At 43.5% G+C, this 21,951-nt stretch overlaps 1 protein-coding gene across 1 annotated transcript; it reads right to left on the reverse strand.

Annotated features, from left to right (window-relative positions):
- Positions 1 to 1,402: 1,402 nt before the first annotated feature.
- RBCX1 (Chaperonin-like RbcX protein) lies at positions 1,403 to 3,967 on the reverse strand. The gene is made up of 6 exons (XM_010254197.3): positions 3,668 to 3,967; positions 3,485 to 3,579; positions 2,734 to 2,851; positions 2,235 to 2,251; positions 2,060 to 2,122; positions 1,403 to 1,968 (listed from the first exon to the last, which is right to left on the reverse strand). Exons 1-6 carry the CDS (start codon positions 3,810 to 3,812, stop codon positions 1,894 to 1,896), a joined length of 513 nt encoding a protein of 170 aa, XP_010252499.1. The 5' UTR covers positions 3,813 to 3,967; the 3' UTR covers positions 1,403 to 1,893.
- Positions 3,968 to 21,951: the final 17,984 nt, after the last annotated feature.

Raw genomic sequence — 21,951 nt, forward strand, 5'->3', positions numbered from 1 at the left:
AAAATGGTGTCAATTTTTTATTTAGGCTCTATTTGGAAGAAGTACAAATACAAATATGTATTGTGCAAATACATACAAAATACAAGGTTTTGCACTCTACAAATTTGCATTTGTACACCTTCCAAACTGAGCCTTAAGGAGTGTTTTGTAGGGTGGATGATAAATTATTGGGTGGTGTGGATCACCACCACACTCTGTGGCAAGGACCAATCCACACCACACCACAGCCTATAGGCGTTTTGTTAAACGCCTATAAAAAAACATAAACAGCTTATGTGATGTTTGGCATTGATGATGACTTATTGAAAATCACTACCATGCTGGAGATACGTCAGCATTAGATAATGGACATTGAAATTTCTGTTTAGTTGGCTGATATTGGTTATTTTAGGACATTGGCCAAAAATCAATTCTTGAAATCAACCTTTTATTGCTAATTCCCATTTGTTGAGGATGTCATAACATTGAATAATAACTCTAATACAAAATTAATTGGCCCTTGAGAATTAGCACCAAACTGACTCAATAAAAATTGGCTTACATGGCAGAAATAATAGTAAATAACAAAATTTATCCATTTTAAAAAAGAATCAGCATAAATGCCAAACATCACCTAAATAAACGCCAATGAAACTAAACAACCCCTATCTCAGAATTTGATCTAGGTCCATAAATAGTTGAAGTGTCCTCTAGGAATGGCAACAGGGCGAGTGGGGCCGGGTTTTGCTTCTTCCATACTCAACCCCGAATTGAAATTCCCCGCCTCGAACCCCAGTAGGGCTAAAAATCTTAACCCCAACCCTGTCCCTATGGGGAACGGAGATCCCCGACTCTACCCCGCCCTAACCATTCTTACTTGTATACTTGTAAATTTATTTATTTATTTTTATTTTTATTTTTTTGAAATCTATCTAGAACTATTTTATATTATGTAATATAATATAACATAATATAATATGCATTAGCATATACTAACAATTTTATATGTATTATGTTATATAATATAGTTGAGGTGGAGTTGGGGCGGGGTGGACAAATACCGTCCCCGCCCTGTCATCGATCCTAGAGTTTCGGGTTTTCCCCCAAGCCCACCCCGAATCCCAACCACTTGCCGCATTTTCCAAGAAGAAAAGAGACTGGAGGGAGATTTGAATTTTGAAGTTCAATCCAACTCGATGATTTTCCTTGAGATACAAGATTGACCATTTGCCCTCCAAATATTCTTCATTTTTTAATTATGATCAGCTAATTTTGCCCTAACCGAATTGGGATCTGTTCCTCACAAAGCGCGCCTCACACAGATTTTACAGCCATGATGTACGGCCAATACAGGCTGTGAGGTCAGAGTGAGGCGCGCTCAATGAGTAGCGGATCCGGGCTTTTGTTAAATAGCTTGCTGTGATTATAAAACCAACCAAAATGTACCTTTACCATCTAACTTCAGTTCATACAAAACTCCAAAATAATAACCAACAGATGGGCTATAAGCAACAATATAACAACTTTCATGAAACCAAAAGCTTCATCTGAGGCGCTCTCAAACGGACCTGAAATTCTCTCTTATAGCTATTCAAATTTCAAACAGAACTTCGGCTGAGGTATAACTACAAGAGGTTGACTTCACTTGGGGATTGTTCTCCAATTTGTTGGGCATTTGCAGCTCAGTCCCACATGCATCTGCACTTCTATTTGACGACTAGTCTTCTGCTAAGGACGCTTTTCATCTCTTGATTAACAATTTCTTGGGCTCTGTAATTCAGTCCCACGTCCATAACATGGGTGTTGGAATCTCCAATCTCCACAAAAGGATACAATGATATATTTGCCATACTGGTTATATATGTACCATGATATTTGTCATACTGTATGTATAGAAAATAGAGAACCCATATGTTACTTCTCATTTTCCACATGACTTGTTTCTAAAACGTAATCCCTCATGAGTCTGGTGTTGGAATCTTCAACCATCTGCAAAATAAAGCCAGCAATTCATTCAACTGAAAGATATGAGAGAAAAAACAAAATCAATTACAGAAAAAACAGTAGAGAGATTGTCAACCTTAAATGCTAGTCGTTTCAAGTTGTCCCACTCAAAATCATTTTTGCAATATGCAGACCGAACCTGAATATGGTACCCAGAGCAGAAATCATATGTGAGTTGCTTCCATGGTAATAACAAACTAAAGGGGTTTAAATTCCAGGAACACATTGCCCATTGAATGCATGCTACTAACCTCTAAAATGCGAAGAGCTGCCACATCGTAGCATGGGAAGCGTTAAGCGTCACAGGCACAAGCAGTCAGTGAGGAGGCCTTGTTATAGCATAATAAAATCTAACCAAATGTTGAAAAGTAAGATAATAATACTATAATGACATATGAGGTTCTCAGTTTTTATGTGTAATTCTACAGACAAAGCAGCAGAGGATTTTGATCCCTTCACCAAATAGACAAAGATGATATGGTTTGGATTGTTATGTTAAAATGTTTACTTTGGTGGTTTTCTATAAAACCTTTAAATGCCCAATAATTAAAATACAGACAAAGAAGCAGAGGATTTCCTAGTTAGGTAATGGGAACACTGTTCCTCAAAAATCATATATTAGTTTGCAGTTCAACAGACAGAACAATAACAAATACATGTAGTAGCTCAGAGAAGGAGCTGAAAACTACAGTTGAGCATCCAAGAAGAACAGAAGTGCAATAAATTATGTTGTATTTAGAAATTACATACCTAGACCTTTATGCCTTGAAGATTCCCGCATCAGATTTGCACAAAACATGTCCCCATCATTCAATGAGTTTCTACTTATGAATTCCGTTAATTCTTCATACGCCTCAGGGTTATAGCTCTGCTTTGTCAAATAACTGTAAACAGATCAAAAGGCCAAATATGGATGATCATATTCAAGCATGAGGTTCTCTATATGCAGCTAATGTTCCGTAATGTTTGCTTCTAGTAAATATGATGTGCATAGCATGAACTTATGTAAGGAGAGTATAAAGCCCTTCTCTGGGTTGGAGGGAACATCAAGTCGTCATTCAACTAAGAGCAACACAATTAGCAAATGAAGCAACCCAAGAAACATAACGATAGGACAAAACTAAGAACAAAATTCCAGCAAGTAAGCATGTAATGGTATATGACAAGAAAGATTACAAAATAGAATCCTCACAAGGTTGTAGAACTTCTCTCTCTCTCTCTCTCTCTCTCTCTCTGGAGTTCACATTTGGCCAGTGGAACTGGAAATCCAGTCCATATTACATAGGGGGTCCCTGTTCAGAAAATGTGGCTTAACAAAAAACAAACTAATCTTCAAAAGGACGGATTAATTCCTAATCCTGATGGAATACTATTAGCTCGCTTGGCTAGCAGCCAATTAACATACTGCAAATTCAGCCTAAGCAAAAGACAGCTGCTCACAGAAGTACAGAGGTTAACTAGACCAGGCAAAGTAAGTGGAGAGGAAGAGAGGAGGAGAGACCTCGAGCTGCGCAAGAACAATCTTAACGGCGATGTAATTGAAGAAGCTGTGAAGGTTTTTTGCGGCCTTTGCTTCAGGTGATGCTTCGCCAAATCCTGCAACAAACCCAATCGAATCAGTACCCGCCCTTGTAGATACTTGATGCAATATAAGAAGGAAGAGGAATCAAGGAGGAGCACCCACCAGGAACATACATCTTCTGACAGCGAAGCGGAGTTGTCCGAAGGGTCCTTTGCTTCCATGGCCGAATAGGAGAAGCTCTGGGTCCGTCAGATTTTGGCGGAAAAAATGAGAGATGCGAGACGGGGAAAATGGAAGATGATTCCATGAGTAATGCAGTCTGATTTCTTTCAGTGTAATGTACTGGTAACAGCCGGATCGACTACAAACCACACGTCCAGTGAGTAGCTAGCCTATGCCAAAATATGAAAAAATATCTGAAGTTGCTTTCTTTTCGGCGAAAATATCTTTTGATTACGTGAGAGCTAGTAATCCCAGTGAAAGCTCAGTCTTGCTCTTGTACAAAAATCTTAGATTTTCAACTTTCATCTCTTGGGGAGAGGGTAAAAGCCAATTTTCATCCCGGTGAGAAAAGATTGTTGAATTCAGTCCACCATTTTTCCTCGTAGAATCTTTTCTATGTGCAATATTTTCTACCTCTAGAAGAAACTTTTCAAGTCAATGTTCCATTATCAGGTGACTGCTATGTGATTGACGGAGTCAACTGATCGATTTAACTATTTAATCAATTAGAAATGGGAAAAATAAACATGTAGAACAAGAGAGAGAGAGAGAGAGAGAGAGAGAGAGAGCACTAGCTGTAGCAGATTGATGATGCCTGGTCGCTCTGTGCTGGAGGGTAGCTCGGAAATCGGACTAATTATGTGGCCGGGTCAAATTGCAAGGCAAGAAGATCAGAGTGTTCTGGGGTGCTTTATCCGATGTTGAAACTCCAATGCTTAAGTTAGCGAAGGAAATTTAGAGAGAGCTGATAGTTTGTAAGTATGAGAATATAATGCATACCTTGTGAGGTTGGATGCAAAGCCTTTATATAAGCAAGTTGTCATGGGCCTCACAATGGGTGTCCGAGGTCATTGGCCCATCTAACCTGAAGTTAGCTTCGCACCCAATGATGGACTCCGAGTGAGCAGATAAGGCTTATCCAGGTCTTTTCGAATTGGGCAGGGTGAAGATAAGATCCGCTGACATGCATTGTGATCCCGAGGAGATCGGAGATAACTGGCTTTCTTCTAGAAAGATACTATGTGGCACCTTGGCAGGTCGGTGGGTGTTGCGAGCTGCTCGGGCCTCAGTCTAGATGGGTGACTTGAGGTGCCTGAGGTGTCCAAGGATGCTGAAGTGTCGCCGAATCAGTCCGTCGCTCCACATGTCGTCTTATCACTGGGCGAGCCAAATTATCACTCATCAATTGCCCCCCACTCCTGAGCCCAATGTGGTCAACTCGAGGTGGGAGTAACAACGAGGTGAATAGAGTTGGCCCGATCTTTGGTTTAGCCATAATCCAACCAACGATTCAACCTGATCGACTTAGCTGGCTCGACCTAGGGGGTGAGGTTGCATCTCGAGCATGCATGGACATCACGCGAACATTAAGTTCTACATATGTCAAAAATGCACTCAATTGATTTATGCCTCGGAATACGAACAGTTGCACCTCTAGGACCCATTGGATCTGTTTGATCTGGACTGTTTGTGGTTGGTTAAGGCAGCTATAAATAGGGCCCTTGGGGACCCATTTACTTGGTCCCATTTTGAGCTCTGGTGCGTTTGGAGGTCGTAGAGCGTGTTGTCGTTGGTGTCTTTAGTTCGATCGGTGAGGTTAGTCATTTCTTCCTTTAGGTGAGTCATCTTCCTTTGCTTGTTTCATTCTTTGTTCTTTTCATTATGTCAAGTAGTGAATCCGATGAGGTGAGGGTGCAGTTCAGTCTGGCTGAGGAGGGGGCCTCGGTCCAAGACCGGTGAGATTTTGACAAAAGGGCTTTGTCTTCTTGCCAGCCATCTATGCCTAGGATTCTGAACCACTTTGGTCCTACTAAGTTGTCTGTCGAGGAGATTCATAGTCTCACGACTACGTATAGGTTCCCAGACCATTATGGCTACTCCCTTCCAACTGTGGGTTTTCCTTGGGAGCATGGCGAGGACAAGTTGGCCGTCTTCGAGGAGGCTCTAGAGGCAGGTCTCTAAACTCCATCCGTACTCTAGTCGATACAATTTCCCTTTTCTTTCACCTCGGCCTTCCCCTTGACATCAAGACCTTTGTTAACCTCTACCAAATCAAACAAAACCCTGCTAGCACCTTGGGCAATGTCAGTTACTATCTGCCTTACTGGCTCAGGTACAAACTTCTTCAAGGCTTTCCTTCTAAAGTCCCGGCTTGGAAGAGTAAATATTTTTCCTTTCCTCACGTTGTTCGGTGGGTGGCCCTTCCCAACGCACTGGAGAGAGGGAGTAAAGGACGTTGGGGAGGAATTGAGCAAACAGGTGCAGGCCAGGATACGGAATCTGGTAGACTACCAGCTGAATCTGGAGGACTTCTTGGCCGAGGAGAAACTAATCCAGGCCGGGCTGAGTCCTCCAAGTAGGTTGTAGTCCTAGGTTCGGGTGTTTGTTTTCCTTGCTTCACGTTGATTTGATTAACTCTCAAGCTTCTTGTGCAGGAGACATGTCGGGTATCGCAACTTTGGGGTTCCTCCAGAATATGAGGAAAAGGAAGAAGAGGAAGGTAACTCACAATGACACACCTTGGGCATCAACTCCTGAGCCCTTCATGCCAGATTCTGCTGAGGAAGTCCCAATGGCCAACCTGGTTGAGGAAGATCAAGCAGAGAGGCCATCACATGAGACCGAGGTGGCTTCATCGTCCAAGGCGCACCCTCTACAACCCAGGGACCAAACTTATGAGGACGCTCGTGAGGAGAAGCGGTCCATTGTGGACTTCAAGATTGCCTTGATCAAAAGCAAGGAAGCTGTTAAAATAATGTTAAAATAATTTAGTTGTTGATGTTAGGGCCTGTTTGGCTAATTAAAGTGTTTTTTATTTCATTTTTTCTTTCTGTTATGTCTGTTATTGTACTCAGGGGCACAAGGGTCTTTTCCCTTGTTATTTCTGCCGCTTTATATATATTAAAATAAAGGTTGGCGCCGCTAGCACTGTTACATTGCAAAACCCTTCTTTCTTCTCTTCTCTCTTCTCTTCTCTTCTTCTCCTCTTCTCTTCTCTTCTCTTCCTCTTATTTCTGGCCGGTCATACTGTCAAGATGGTATTAGAGCGGGAATACTGATTAAAGAGAGTAGATCGAACAACCTTACTGAGAGAACAGATCAAACAGACTAGTTGAACCTGGGCGGAACATAAATTTGATTATGGACTGAAAAACAACTCTACAACTGGTACAATTCTCCTTGTTTTCTCTTCTTTACCCTCCTTGGTCATGTGCCGAGTGAAAACCCTATGAGTCTGGGCAGCTGAATGCTGCTGAATCTGTATACCCCCTATTTTTTTGGATCGTGTGATCTTGTTCATGTGTTAAGACAACTGTAGGTCAAGGATGACCTGTCTTCTCAATGGTTTGATTTGACTATAAGTAAGAAGGATCTCTCCTGCTGATTAGTGGTTGTTAGACATTCTGGAATTCTGGTAGGTTGGGACTATTAAAACTATATAGGTCTGAAATTTGCCGAATACTACCTCTGTTTTGTCCGAAATTTGGTAGTGTTTGTGCTCAACCTGGTTGTTAAACCCAAGTGTGTGGGTGTGGACTAAGTGGAGCATTGTTTTGTGGAGTAAGGAGGGGTCCTAAGTCTGGTATTTGGGACTAATTATCTGTTTGACCATGTCGACTGAGAATTCTGCTACTTCAGAGATTTCAGGGAGCCACAATGGAGTGAGTGGGGGAATGGATATGAGCTTTCCCATGGCTGTTATTCCCTTTGATGGTCTGAATTACCTTGAGTGGTCTAGGGGAATAAAACTCTACATCACTGCTAGGGGGAAAATAGGATACATCAATGGGAGAGTGAAAGAACCGAAGTATGGAAGTGCTGAGCATGATAGGTGGAACCAAGAGAACAGTATGGTGATGTCTTGGCTCTTGGTTTCAATGCTGCCACAAGTAAGGAAGACTTTTATGTGGGCTGAAACTGCTTGTGAGATATGGGAACAAGCGAAGTCCACCTATTCAGAGCAGAGACACTATGCCAAGATATATCAACTACAAGCTGAATCCTCTACTTGCAAGCAGGGGAGAGGAGTCTCTCGATGTACTATTCTGATTTGACATCAATATGGAAAGAACTTGATCACTATCAGAATGTGAATTGGAAGTGTGATGAAGATACAAAGGCCTATAAGTCACTTGTATCTCAGCAACGAGTGTTTGCCTTCCTCCTAGGGTTGAATCCGTCATATGTGTCCATCAGGGTGTAGATCTTGGGTTGTAAAGACTTGCCATCAGTTCAGGAGGTGTATGCCTTGGTGCAATCAGAAGAAAGCAGAAGAAGTGTGATGAATGGTGTAGAAGGGTAGTCAGTTGCCCTAGCTGTCTAGGGAAATTCAGATACAAATGTCGGAGGTGGTTTTAAAAAGGGTGACACTCAGAAAGAAAAAATCAGATGATAAGAGCAAACTTTGGTGCACTCACTGCCAGAAGACATGACACACGAAAGATACATGTTGGGATCTCCATAGAAAACCTAAATGGGCACAGGACTTGGGTAAGAAGTCAGCACCTGATCAGGGCAAGAAACTAGGCCAGCGGAATAAAAAAAGGTATAACTCAACTAATATGGCATCGATACAGACTAGTCCTTTGGTAACTAAGGAGAGGCATCCCAATTCTGACCCTAAGGAAGATATTATCAACTCCTTCTGTGAACATTTGGAATTGTATGGTAGGACTCTCCGCCAGATGGATTCTGGGCCTACTCCCTCTACCTCGTTTGAGTCTACATCAGGTAATGCCACAACCTTCCATGTGTCATCTCATACTATTGATTCTCCTTGGATTATTGACTCCGGAGCCTCAAATCACATGACTAGTAAGTCTAATTTGTTTCAGACATATAACCTTCTCTCTGGGAGAGATAAGGTAAGACTGGATGATGGTTCTTTTTCTACCATAACTGGCGAGGCACCATACCTCTCCCACTTGGCCTTACTCTTCCTAATATACTACACATTCCGAAATTACCTATTAACTTGTTGTCTATTAGTAGTCTGACTCACTCCTTGAACTGCTCAGTCACTTTTTTTTCGTCTTCATGTGTGTTTCGGGATTTGACCTCAGGGAAGACGATTGGTAGAGGAAGCATGGTAGATGGTCTCTACGTGTTGGAGAATAATGCTGATCTAGTGGCGACTGAGTCCACGAGTTTGTCAAGTGAGAGTCAAGCCTATTTATGGCATAGTCGTTTAGGTCATCTTTCTTTTGATTTGTTAAAAGTTATGTTTTCAAAGTTGTTTGAGTCCTTGTCAGTGAGTCAGTTACAGTGTCAAACTTGTCAGTTGAGTAAGCATTGTAGAAGTTCTTTACCTTTACGAATTAAAAGATCTGGATTTCCATTTCATATTGTTTATTCTAATGTTTGGGGCCATGTTACTCTACCTACTGTGGCTAGCTATAAGTACTTCATTACCTTGATTGATGATTATTCTAGATACACTTGGGTTTACCCTATGCGATCTCGAGATGAAGTGCCACAAATTGTGAAAGATTTGAATGCATGGTGTTCACTCTGTTCCAAACGAAAATCCATATCTTCCGGTCGGACAATGCGAAGGAATATTTCCATAGTGATCTCACGAAGTTTTTTGCTTCGAGTGGGTCACTTCAGCGAAGCTCTTATGCCAGGACACCCCAACAAAATGGTGTGGCTGAATGGAAGAACCGCCACCTTCTCGAAGTCGCTTGTGGCTTGTTGATTCATATGAATGTGCCAAAACAGTTTTGGATGGATGCAGTTTTGTGTGCGACATATATCATCAATCGCATGCCCTCTCGGCTACTAGAGTATAAGGCCCCACATCAGCTCTTGTTCCCTACAGCCTCGCTGTCCACCATTCCGATGCGTGTTTTTGGGTGTCGTTGTTTTGTCCATAACCTGTCCCCTACTCGTGGTAAGCTTGATCCTCGGGCTGATCCTTGTGTTTTTCTTGGTTACCTTTTATCTCAAAAGGCGTATCGTTGATATGATCCCATTGCTCGCAAGTACTATGTTTCCATTGATGTCTCATTCTTTGAGAATCAACCTTTTTTCTCGGTTTCTCCTCAGGGGGAGAGTAGGGTTGAGGAGAAACATGCAACGACTCAAATTCAACTACCTCCTTTAGTCGATCCTCCTCCATTCCGGGTTTTTCATCGTCGCCATAAGAGCCAGCAGAGTTCAAGAGCCGTGGAGCCTGACACTATGCAACCAACATCATCAGATTCACCCGAGGCAGATCCGTCTCATCAGCCAGGTACACTTGCTCCCATTGATATATCTATTCCTTTAAATGTTGATTCACCTGTCACCAATGATCTTAATATTCCTATTGCAAAGAGGAAGGGTGTTAGGTCTTGTACCAGTAATCATCCTATCTCTAATTTTGTGTCCTATGAGCATGTTTCGCCTTCATACCATGCCTTTCTCTCTTCTGTGGATAGTGTCCCTGTTCCTAAGACTGTGGCAGAAGCTTTATCAAAACCTGAATGGACAGATGCAATGCAAGAAGAAATTGATGCTTTACACAAAAATGACACTTGAGAGTTGGTAGACCTTCCTGAAGGGAAGGAACCAGTGGAGTGCAAGTGGGTGTTCACAGTGAAACACAAGGCTGATGGAACTGTTGAAAGGTACAAGGCTAGACTAGAAGCAAGAGGCTTTACACAGGTATATGGAGTGGACTATGCTGAGACTTTTGCTCCAGTAGCCAAGATGAACTCTATCAGGATTCTTCTTTCCTTAGCAGCAAATCTTGACTGTGATCTTCACCAATTGGACATAAAAAATGCTTTTTTGAATGGTGACTTGGAAGATGAAGTGTACATGACCCAACCCCTAGGGTTCTGTGCCAAAGGTAGTGAACAAAAGGTGTGCAGGTTAAAAAAATCTCTATATGGGTTTAGTAAGTTTCATTTAGCAGTTCAACAGATTGGGTTCAAACAATGCCAATCAGATCATACTCTATTTGTGAAAAGAGGTGAAGGTAAAATTGCAGCTCTTATTGTGTATGTGGATGACATAGTGATCACAAGAGATTGTGAGGCTGAAATCCGGAGACTGAAAAAATTCTTAGCCACTAAATTTGAGGTGAAGGATCTAGGCCCCTTACGATACTTCATTGGAATTGAAGTTGCCCGCTCTCACAAGGGCATCTTTATTTCCCAACGGAAGTATGTACTAGATCTATTAGAAGATACAAGCAAGTTGGGGGTAAAACCATTTGATTCACCTATTGAACCTAATCACCATTTGGGAGACAGTCAGGGAGAGTTTTTGAAAGATGTAAAGATGTTCCAGAGACTCATGGGGAGACTTTTGTATTTGTCTATGACCAAGCCTGATATTGCCTATGCAGTGGGTGTCCTTAGTCAATTCATGCACAACCCTAGGACAACTCACTTTGAGGCTGCAGAGAGGATCTTGAGATATCTCAAGAAGTTTCCTAGAGCTGGTTTGTTGTTTCAGAAACATAGTCACTTAAAAGTGGAAGTATATACTGATGCAGATTGGGCAGGAGCAGTCAATGACCGAAAGTCTACCAGTGGGTATTGTGCCTTTGTAAGAGGAAACCTTGTCACATGGAGAAGCAAAAAACAAAGTGTGGTGGCTAGATTCAGTGCTGAAGCAGAGTATAGAGCGATGGCCCATGGGGTTGCGGAAATCATGTGGATAAGAAATTTGTCAGGTGAACTGGGTTTCGCAGTAAGCAATCCTATGTCACTCTACTGTGACAATAAAGCTGCTATCAATAATTGCTGCTAATCCAGTTCTGCATGATAGGACGAAACACATTGAAGTGGATAAGCATTTTATTAGAGAGAAACTTGAAAGTGGAGAAGTGTGTACACCATATGTCAGCTCAGAAGAACAACTTGCAGATATCTTCACCAAAGGTCTTCATCATGTGTGGCATAAAGATTTGTGTGACAAGTTGGGCATGATTGACATCTATGCTCCAACTTGAGGGGGAGTGTTAAAATAATTTAGTTGTTGATGTTAGGGTCTGTTTGGCTAATTAAAGTGTTTTTTATTTCATTTTTCTTTCTGTTATGTCTGTTATTGTACTCAAGGGCACAAGGGTCTTTTCCCTTGTTATTTTTGCCGCCCTATATATATTAAAATAAAGGTTGGCGCCGCTAGCACTGTTACATTGCAAAACCCTTCTTTCTTCTCTCCTCTCTTCTCTTCTCTTCTCTTCTTCTCCTCTTCTCTTCTCTTCTCTTCTCTTCCTCTTATTTATGGCCGGCCATACTGTCAAGAGAAGCCATCTTCCCTGAGGCGATTTCCGATCTCTCTGAGTTGTGATCCGGCAAGCTTGGTGCCAAGGCCATGCGCTTCCTCATGATGGTAAGCTTCCAAGTTCTTTATTGTGTCATTCTCCGAGCTGTGTTTTCATACTTAGCTTATTTTTTCCTTTGCAGACGAACACCATGATCCACTCTCTTGTCAAATAGTTTGAGCAGCATTTGGCAAGGGCTGACAATGCCAAGGTGGCAACGAGTGAGTATCAGTCTCATGTGGAGCGAGATATCGATGTCATCGACAAGTTGAAGGACGATTTGGTGAATGAGAGGAACCACATCGGGAAGCTTGAGCTTCACGTCGAGAGGCTCAAGAAGGAGCTTTAGGAAAAGGATGCTCACCTTGCTGAACGCGAGGTTCAATCTTCCAAGGCTTGAGCCGTTGAAGAGTACAAGGTCTCGCTAGGCTATCTATAGGAAAGGGAGGAGTTCGGCACTACGACTTTTTGTCAGGGCTTCAAACTCTATCGGATGTTGATGAGGTCGGTGTACCCCAAGCTCGACTTGTTGCCTATCAAGTCCTCGGCCTGCACCAATGAAATGTCGAATCAAGTCGACTTGGAGCCGGATTTTGAGGAATAGGAAGATGGGGTCAGTGAGGAGGCTGCAGTTGGGGCCGACGTGGAAGTTGTTGGAGGAGATGCCACTGACATTGTTGGTGATGAGGATGGGGAGCCCCAGAATGTCTGAATCTTTTTGCCTATTTTCTTGGACCCCCCTTGTATATATGTAAAGTGTCGAGCCTCCATGCTCAACTTGAAGAACTTTTCCCCTTTTTATGATGATGTAATCTTCTCAAGTTCAATGAAGTAAACTTTTTGCACACTTCGCATCCATCTTCTTTTAGCACTTCTCTTGAACTTGGAACTTCACAAAAATAAACTAAGTGTAGGATTATCCCGAGGTGCCTAGCTCCCGAAGTGACTAGGAATAGTATGGGATTAAACTGAGGTGTCTATATGTCGAAGCAATTAAGCATAGTATGGGATATAACCCAAACTGCCTATGTGCCAACTAGGCATAGTATGGGATTAACCCGAACTACCTACGTGCTGAAGCGACTAGGCTTATTGAATTGTCGAGGTCATTACTAGGGTGGCATAGGGGGCCTTTAGGCTTAAAGCAACTTGGCATCCCCTTTGAGGTGTAATTTAGCCAACATGCTCCAGACTGTAGGATGACTAGATTAGGTCGCCGAGGCGGGTGGTCTTTTATACTTAGCAAAATTTTTAAGCAACTGGTGAAGTTGCGGATGTTGGACTCCCGAGCTCATAGGTAGTACTTCCTTAAGTTATTTACGTTCCAAGCATGAGGCACCTGCCTCCCCTCCAACATCTCGAACTCATACGTTCCTTCATCGATCACCCATAGTACTCTATAGGGACCTTCCTAGTTCGGCCCTAGCTTAGCTACATCAGGTTCATGTACCATAACTTTTTGAAGTGCATGGTTGCCAACTCAGAAGTGGCGTCTCTTAACTTGGGCATTATAGTATCAAGCTACTCGTTGCTGGTAGGCTGTGGTCCGAATATATGCTTGGTCTCGAACTTCTTCCACCAGGTTGAGGTTGGTTCGCAGCTCGTCATCGTTGGCCACCTCATTGTATGCCTCTAACCGCAAGGTGGGCACATCGATTTCGGCAAGGGCGGCGATCTCTATTCCATACATCATATTGAATGGGGTCTCTCCAGCCGTCGTTTTGGTCATAGTCCGATAGGCCCAAAGGACGTTAGGCATCTCGTCTACCCACAAACCCCCTTAGCTTGAGAAAGTTGAGCTTTGAGTCCACAAAGGATCGCCCTGTTCGTCACCTTGGCCTACCCATTAACTTGGGTTTGAGCTACTGAAGTGAAGTTTTGCTGGATCCCCATCTTGACAAATCAATTCTGCAACTTGATGTCCTCGAACTGTTTACCCGTTGTACGATATCAACACCTTTGAGAGTTTGAATTTGCATACTATGTTCCTCTAGAAAATCTTTTGTACGTTTTGGGTTGTGATTGTCACTAGTGGCTCGGTCTCCACTCGCTTCATGAAGTAATCAACTGCCATGACCAAGAACATTCTCGGCCTGATCCCAGGTGGAAAAGGACCAAGGATGTCTATTCCCCATTGAACGAATGGCCATGGGCTGGTTAGATACTTGAGATTAATGGCGGGCTGGTGGGGTATGTTAGCGTGTCTCTAGCAGTTGTTACACCTCTAGATGAGCTCAAGTGCGTCTGCCTTCATAGTAAGCCATTAATAGTCTTGCCTTAGTGCCTTTTGGGAAAGTGTCATGCCCTCTAGGTGTCCTCCAAAGAGACTCTCATGGATCTTGTGTAGAAGCACAGGTAGGGGAGCATAAAAGATCTCTTGTACAGCTACTCGCCAATGATGATGTAGTGAGCTGATTGGCTCTCTACCCTTCGAGCTACATTGCAGTCTACTGGTAGGGTCCTATGGAGCAGATAATCGACGAGCGGATCCATCCAGCTTGGTTTTTCTGCGAGAACAAGAACGACCTCTTATGCCACCCTCTCTATGTTATGTCGTGACAGGTCTTCAACGTAGACCATTCTCCTTGTTACATTAGTTGCACCAGCTAACTTGGAAAGTACATCGGCCTTGATGAGAGTAGAATTTATCACATTTTTATCCCCAAATATTCTGTCTTGCATACTTAATTAGTACTTAATTAGACTCATATTTCTTGTATTTCGGTTCAGGGCATGAAAGAAGGCATCATGAGCAAAGAAAGGCAAATCGGATGATTTTTCACAGTTTCGGCATCGTTCAGTAATCTGAGTCTAACTCGCGTATCCGAACTCCGATTGGACTTATTCAAGACCCACTGGATAGATAAGAGAAAAATCCACAACTTTCATGTTTTGGGATTTCACAGATTCAACCTGCATCAAAATTAAATCCGGGCCCGAAGTCGGGGAAAATTCACAAGAAGGCCCAATCCGCAGCTTAAGCCCAACTTGCAAAAAATCCTGACAGCAGCCCAATTCGCAGAGGAGGTCTAATATGAATCCAAGAACAAGAAACTGAGAAGAGTCTTATCAGATCTAAATTAATGATGTAATCCCATAAAGATAAAGAGATTGAGTTCATTAGATAAAGAGATAAGAGTAGGATTAGACTAGGACTTTCTATTTTTGAGAGATTAACTTCAAGAAAGAGTAGGAGATCACCCCCTCCCCTTAAGCTATATAAAGGGGTAGGGGGCGGACTAGAGAGGCATCAAGAAGTAGAGGAGCAATCCAGCTATCAAGTAAGAAGTCTGCAAGAAGGAGGTGGCGGCAAGGAGAAGAGGAGATCTCAACTCCAAGGGCGAAACCATGAGTTCTTTCTTTCCTCTTGTTTGTTTTATTTCTGCTAGTATGAACTAATTTATCTATAGTTTGGATTGTGGAAAGCTTAATCATATCAATGAATATATTTTTATTTTGATTTATTAAAGATCGTGATTTCCATATAGTCTATGGATTATCTTGCTTAATGCTATTAGGAGTGACCACTCTTAATTGATCAGGCGTATGTGAATGAATTGAGAGAGGAATTCACATAGTTGACCACATAATTCATGGTGTGAATTGAATGGTATATAGGGGTATATACACATGATTCATATAAATATAATATTTTTTCCTTGGACTTAATGCGCTTCTATCTTGAGAACTCTAGTCGAGAGATCGAGGGGTTACCTGATAGAAGTAGTTTTAGTATATCTCGAGAGAGAATATTAAATAAAACTGGAAAGACTTCAGCTTATGGGAATGGCAAATTATCTTGGATAATCTCATCCATTAATATTCATTGGAATGGTTAGGTGGACCGAAAGCCCTAGCGAATTCAATGAATCGTTACATACTTCAGCATTGTTACTTCTGCTCTTGTTTTCCTGTTTTTGTTTTTTCATTAGTTCTTATTCTGAAATCTGAAATTTGATTGTCCAAATAATTAGGGAAGGTTGTAGTTCTAATACTTATTTTGTTAAATCCTCGTGGGAACAATATTTTTATACTACTTGATAACTAGTGCACTTGCTAAGGTTATATTTATAGCTATCAGGCCTCTACATTCTTGGTCCTCGGTATTTGCTGGATATAGTAGGAGTGGAAGTTGGACAAGAGTTCTCTCACCTTGCCCAAATAGGCCGACATGGCCGGCTCTCGAGCCTTGTACTGTCCATTCACCTGGTTTACGACCAGTTAAGAGTCGCTGCATACCACAACGTGCTTTGCACCGACCTCCTTCACCAAAGTCATCCCGGCTATCAGTGTCTCATACTCTGCCTCATTATTTGACGCTTCGAGTGCAAACCAGAGAGCGTACTCCAACTTCACCCCGCTAGGCGCATAAAGTATCAGCCTAGCTCCACTTCCACGCTAGTTAGATGAACCATCGACATGGAGGATCCAAGGTTCCTTGTCCTATGTTGGGGCTTCCCTGGTTGGGACAGGTACCATACTAGTTGATGCCTCTAATGCATTAGCTAGCTTAATCACCCCAGGGGTCGATGTGCTAAACGTGCACTCGACGATGAAGTCTGCTAGGACCTGCACCTTGATTGTTGGGCGTAGCTCGAATCGGATGTCGTACTCTCTTAGCTCGATTGCCCACTTCATCATCCTTCTTGAGACCTCGGGCTTTTGAACATGCCTTAGAAGTCGATCAGTTAGGACTATAATGGTATGGGTTTGGAAGTAAGGGCGTAACTTGTAAGCTGCTAGGATTAAGGCGAATGCCAGCTTCTCTATGTTGGGGTACCTGGTCTCAGCTGCATGTAGACCTCTATTCATGGGCCAGGTCAGGCTTTCACTCTTCATTAACAGATTTTTTTAAGGCTTGAGCCCGAGCCTGGCTTGACCATCAGGCCTACAACTTGGGCTTGAGCCTGACCCTCATAAAAAACCTAAAGCTTGAGCCTGGCTCCAAGCCCGAAGTCTAAAGCTCGTGCCACTACTATTGCCAAAACGACTGAGTAGAGAGAGAAATTATAAAGAAAAAAATGGATATATTAAACTATTAATATATATATATTATAATAAATATTATATAAATCAGTTGGGTCGGGTAAGGTTTTTTTGACAAATCCCAAGCCCGACCGGCCTGAAACACAATCTGGCTTGGTGTTTTGGGCCTGAGGTCAGGCTCGTGGGCCTAACTAGTTGTCCAAGCCTGGCCGGAGTGTGAGCCGGTTTGGGCCGGGCTGTCAGGCTACCCGACCCATGAACAGGTCTAGCCACATGTAGAACATTACTTATGTAGTAGACATGTCGTTGAACCCTGCCTACCTTTCAAACTAGTACCGAGCTCACTACCTCATCTCTCACAAAGAGGTAGAGTTTCAGCTTGTCTCTGGGTTCAGGTTAGTTCAATAATGGAGGTGAACTGAGGTACCTTTTGAGCTCGTCAAACATAAGCTAGCACTCATCGCTGAGGTACCTTTGAAGAATGGGAGACACCGCTCAACCAACTTGGACATAAATCGTTTCAGGGCGACAATCCGGCCTGTTAACTTTTGTACTTCTTTAATTGACCTAGGTGGTCTCATGTCTAGGATTGCCTGGATTTTGTTTGGGTTGACCTCAATCCCACGTTAGTGCACTATATAGCCAAATTTGCCCAATGTGACATCGAAGACACATTTGTTCGGGTTGAGCTTCATGTTAAATTTCCTTAGAATTTGAAAAAAAAAAGAATTTAAATAATCAATTAAAGAGTTGGATTATTGGGTCTTCACGACCATGTTGTCAACATATGCTTTGATTTTGTTTCCAATTAAAGGAGAAAATATTTTATTTACAAGTCGCTAGGAAGTTGCTCTTGTGTTTTTCATTTCGAAGGGCACTACTTTATAACAACACAAGGTTCCATTTTTTTCCTGGTCTTCTGGGACCATCCGAATCTAGTTGTAGCCGGAGCAGGCGTCCGTGAAGCTCAACAACTCGCGCCCTGAGGTCGCGTCTACCAAGCTGTCTTTTCTAGGGAGCAGGAAACTGTCCTTTGGGCAGGCTTTGTTGAGGTCGGTGTAGTCAATGCACATGCTCCACTTGCCGTTTGCTTTTTTCACAAGCACTGGGTTGGCTACCCAGCTTGGGTATTGGACCTCTCTAACAAAGTCTGCTGCAAGAAGCTACTCAATCTCCTTGTCTACTATCCTCCACCTCTCTAGGGTGGGGTTCCTTTTCCTTTGCTTGACTGGTCTGACTAAATGGTCCACATTAAGTCTATGAGTAATTATAGATGGGTCTATGTAAGGATTTTTTGCTACTGACCATGCAAAAACATCTAAATTTTTAAGTAAAAAACTTACTAGTTGCGACCGAAGTGGTTCTGCTACGCGATCTCCGATCTGGATTATCTTCTTGGGCCTGGCATCAGAGATCGGGACCAGGACGGTTTCCTCCATTGTTCGAACTCGTTCATCAGTGTTCTTGGGGGATGGCTCCAGGTTGACATCATCCGCTAGTTTTCCCTTGCCCTTCAATGCCACGACATAGCACTTATGTGACTCCAACTGGTCATCTCGTACAAACCCTACTCCATGCCTCGTTAGAAACTTCATCGAGAGGTAATAGGTCGACACCACTTCGCAAAGTGCATGCAGGATGGGCCGACCTAGAATTGTGTTATAGGGGGACGGGGTTGCAACCACTAAGAAGTTGTGCTCAAAGCGGACTGAGTTGGGCTCTAACCCTATTACAACTAGCACCTTGATTCGGCCTAAGGGCCTCACGACGTCTCCACCGAAGCCGGTGAGTTGTACATCTGCTGGCTGCAAGTCCTTCCTTTCCAGTTGCATCTTCTTAAAAGCTTCCAGGACCAGAATCCACTTTACCTCAAAGTCGTTGATCACCATCTTGACAACGAGGGCATCATCGTGTAGATACTAGATCCCCGAGCATCATCCTCGGTAAAGTATATAACTTTCTACACACAAGGGCGCTTCGACGGGTTCTCGTCATTGTGCTCAAGCTCCCAGATTGAGTTCCTTCTGCCACAATGGTATAGCCTGCCACTAGACCTGTTCATGGGCTGGGAAGCCCGATGGCCCGACCTGGCCCGACTTGCACCCCGGTCGGGCTTGGTCATGTAATTAGGCCCGCGGGCCTGACCTCGGGCCTAACACAGTAAGCCCAACTATGTTTCGGGCTGAGCTTGGGATTTGTCAAAAAAGCTCTGACCCGACTCAGCATTATATATTTTATAAAATACATAATATGTATTTTATATATTACATAAAATATATAAATAATATAATATTTATTAAAATATATATTTATAATTTAATATATACATTTTTTATTCTTTTCTTTATAATTTCTCTTTCTCTCTCTCTCTATTCAGCCGCTTCAACAATAGTAATAGTATGGGCTAAATTTCGGGTTCAGGCCCAGGCCCGGGCTTCGGGCTTTTTATGAGGGCTAGGCTCGGGCTCGGGCCTTAGAAAAATCTGTTAATATAGAGTGAAAGCCCGGCCTGAGCCCGACCCATGAATAGGTCTACCTGCCACTATCGAACCTCCAATGATCATGTTGATCACCCCGTGAATAGGCCTCTTTGGTGGTGGTGGATCCCAAGGTGGATGATCTCGATCTTAGTTCCTACTAGACTCTAACACTCCTCTTGGCTGGTTATAGGTCGGCTCCGATTGTTAAGCTTGATGAATAGCATCAGGTAGCCATGACGAATTAGTTCCTTGATCTCATCTTTCAAATTTCTGTAGTTCTCCATATCGTGGACTATGTCACGGTGGAAGTGACAATACTTATTCGGGTTGCGACTGGCGGGGTTGCCTCTCATTTTGGATGGCCATGTCACGTACTCGGCCATCTTTATTTGCATTAGAATCTCACCCCTCTTTGCATTTAGGGTGGTGTAGCTCCGGTTCTGGACTGGAGGAGTTCTTTGTCGGCTTGATCTAGAACTCCAATGGGGGACTTGCTTCTTCTTCTTGATGACCTACTTTGCCTACTACGGGGTGACTGGCTTCCCTTCGGCGACTTGCTCTTATGTTGTTGGTTGCTACTCCCCGCTTCTTCATTAGCTCGCTTCCTCTTCCCATTAAGCTCTAACTAGGATCCTAGCGCCTCCTCCGCCTTTGTAAACTTGTCGGCCTAGTGGAGTAACTCCTCCATTGTGGATGGAGGGTTCAACTCTACTTCCCAACACAAGTTGGGGTGGCAGATGCCGTTAATCGCTATGGTGAGCTGAACTACTGGATTGAGGTTGGGAATTTGGAGGTGCTCCAAATTAAACCTTTTGTTGTAGTCTCGAAGCATCTCATTTGGTCGTTGGGTCATGTTAAGTAGGCAGGTTACTGACTTTGGGCACCTCTTGCTAGTGGTGAAGTGCATTGTGAACAGATCTGCGAATTGGTTCTAGCTCTTTATTGAGCCCACAGCCAGTCCCGAGTATCACATCTGAGTTGTACCTCGGAAAGTCGTCAAGAAGTTCATGCAGAGGCTTGCATCATTTGCCCCATGAAGTTGCATCAAGGCTTGGAAGCTGTCGATGTGGTCGACCGGGTTTGTTGTGCCGCAATACAACTCTCGAGGTTTTGAAGTCCTTAGGCCATGGGGCTGTAAAGATCTTTGGTGCTAGAGGAGAGGTGTGGGTCACCTGTTGTATTGTTGGTTTAGGGGCAACCTATCTCACTTCTCCTTTCCTGTCAACCTCGTCGTTATTGGTGGGAGCGAGGTTGCTTCTCTCGGTGTTGCGGCGTGAATGTCGACGATGCCTTCTCCTCGACACCTTAGTTGTGTTGTTGCCTTCAGTTTCGATGCGTGTCGTGGCTCTACTGTGCTCTTCAACCGAGACCTGGTTCTGGTCATCAGTGCGACGAGGTGCATTTGGGACCTGATCCTGGTTTTTGTTGCTTGGTTGTTGATCATCAGGCTATTGGTTCTGCTGCTATTGTTGTTGGGGTTGCTGTTGTTGGTTTGGATGTTGCGGCATTAGGGCAACAAACCTTTCCTCCCACGTTTGCATCTACAGAGTCATGTTGCAAACATACTACACCAATTCATGGAACTGACACACATCAATTCTAGTGGGAACCACTGATGGCTCGATCGTAGGGAGAGGTGCGTTCACCTGGTGTAGAGGGAAAGCTGGGTTTGGCATTGCTGGCATGCCGGGCAGGGTCAAGGGAACTATGAACTATCCAATGGTCATGGAGAGGACTTCTGGATGTGCTCCAGGTTGGTCTTGCCCCCCATGACCTAATTGTTGTTGTTAGTGGGCTGGTTGTTGCTTGAGGAAGTCATTGGAATAGTAAAAGTAGCAAAGGAGTGTGAATACAACTTTTTGTTGCGTGTTCTCACAAACGGTGCCAATTAATGACGCACAATCTGACAACAGTGCCGGCCAGAGAGAGAGAGAGTGAGAGAGAGAAAGAGAGAGAGAAAGAGACCTCACCACTGGAGAGAGAGACGATCTAGATCTGGTGGTGCCAGCCAGCCTCCGGTGCCTGAGTTCGCAGAATGAAAATGGTGCGCCTGGGTTCTGGTGGCGCCGACTGGAGAGAGAACTGAGAAGATAGAAAACCTAGTTCTGAAAATGGTGCCAACTGGAGAGAGAGAGAGAGAGAGAGAGAGAGAGGCGACTAGTTTTGGTGGCACCGGCTGCCGGTGCCTGAGTTTGCAGGTGCAACTAGGTTCGCCGGTTTTGAGAGTTGAGAGGGAGAAATGAGAGTCGCTTCTGAGAGTGAGAGTGAGAAAGGAGAATGAAAAGAAAAGTTTTAAGAATTCAGGGTTAAGGTTAAGTAGTTTAGGAATTTAAGGTTTAACTTATATAAAAGTCAGGCAAGGCTAGGCTCAGGCCAGGCTTTTTTAACAAATCCCAAGCCCGGCTTATAAAATAGTTGGGCTCGGGCTTTTAGGCCCGAGGTCAAACCCATGGGCTAAAATGCATGCTCAAGCCCGTCCGAGAGCCGGGCCGGCCTGT

This window comes from Nelumbo nucifera, chromosome 1 (assembly GCF_055504915.1).
Source record: "Nelumbo nucifera cultivar China Antique chromosome 1, China Antique-T2T, whole genome shotgun sequence".
NCBI lineage: Eukaryota > Viridiplantae > Streptophyta > Magnoliopsida > Proteales > Nelumbonaceae > Nelumbo > Nelumbo nucifera.

What these genes read in the sequence shown, in the direction of transcription:
- RBCX1 (XM_010254197.3), bottom strand. Translation starts at nt 3,812, where the DNA reads ATGGAATCATCTTCCATTTTCCCCGTCTCGCATCTCTCATTTTTTCCG. An exon ending in TCAGAAGATGTATGTTCCTG is followed by an intron (nt 3,580 to 3,667) that starts GTGGGTGCTCCT and finishes GGTTTGTTGCAG; the next exon opens with GATTTGGCGAAGCATCACCT. An exon ending in TGAAACGACTAGCATTTAAG is followed by an intron (nt 1,969 to 2,059) that starts GTTGACAATCTC and finishes TTTATTTTGCAG; the next exon opens with ATGGTTGAAGATTCCAACAC.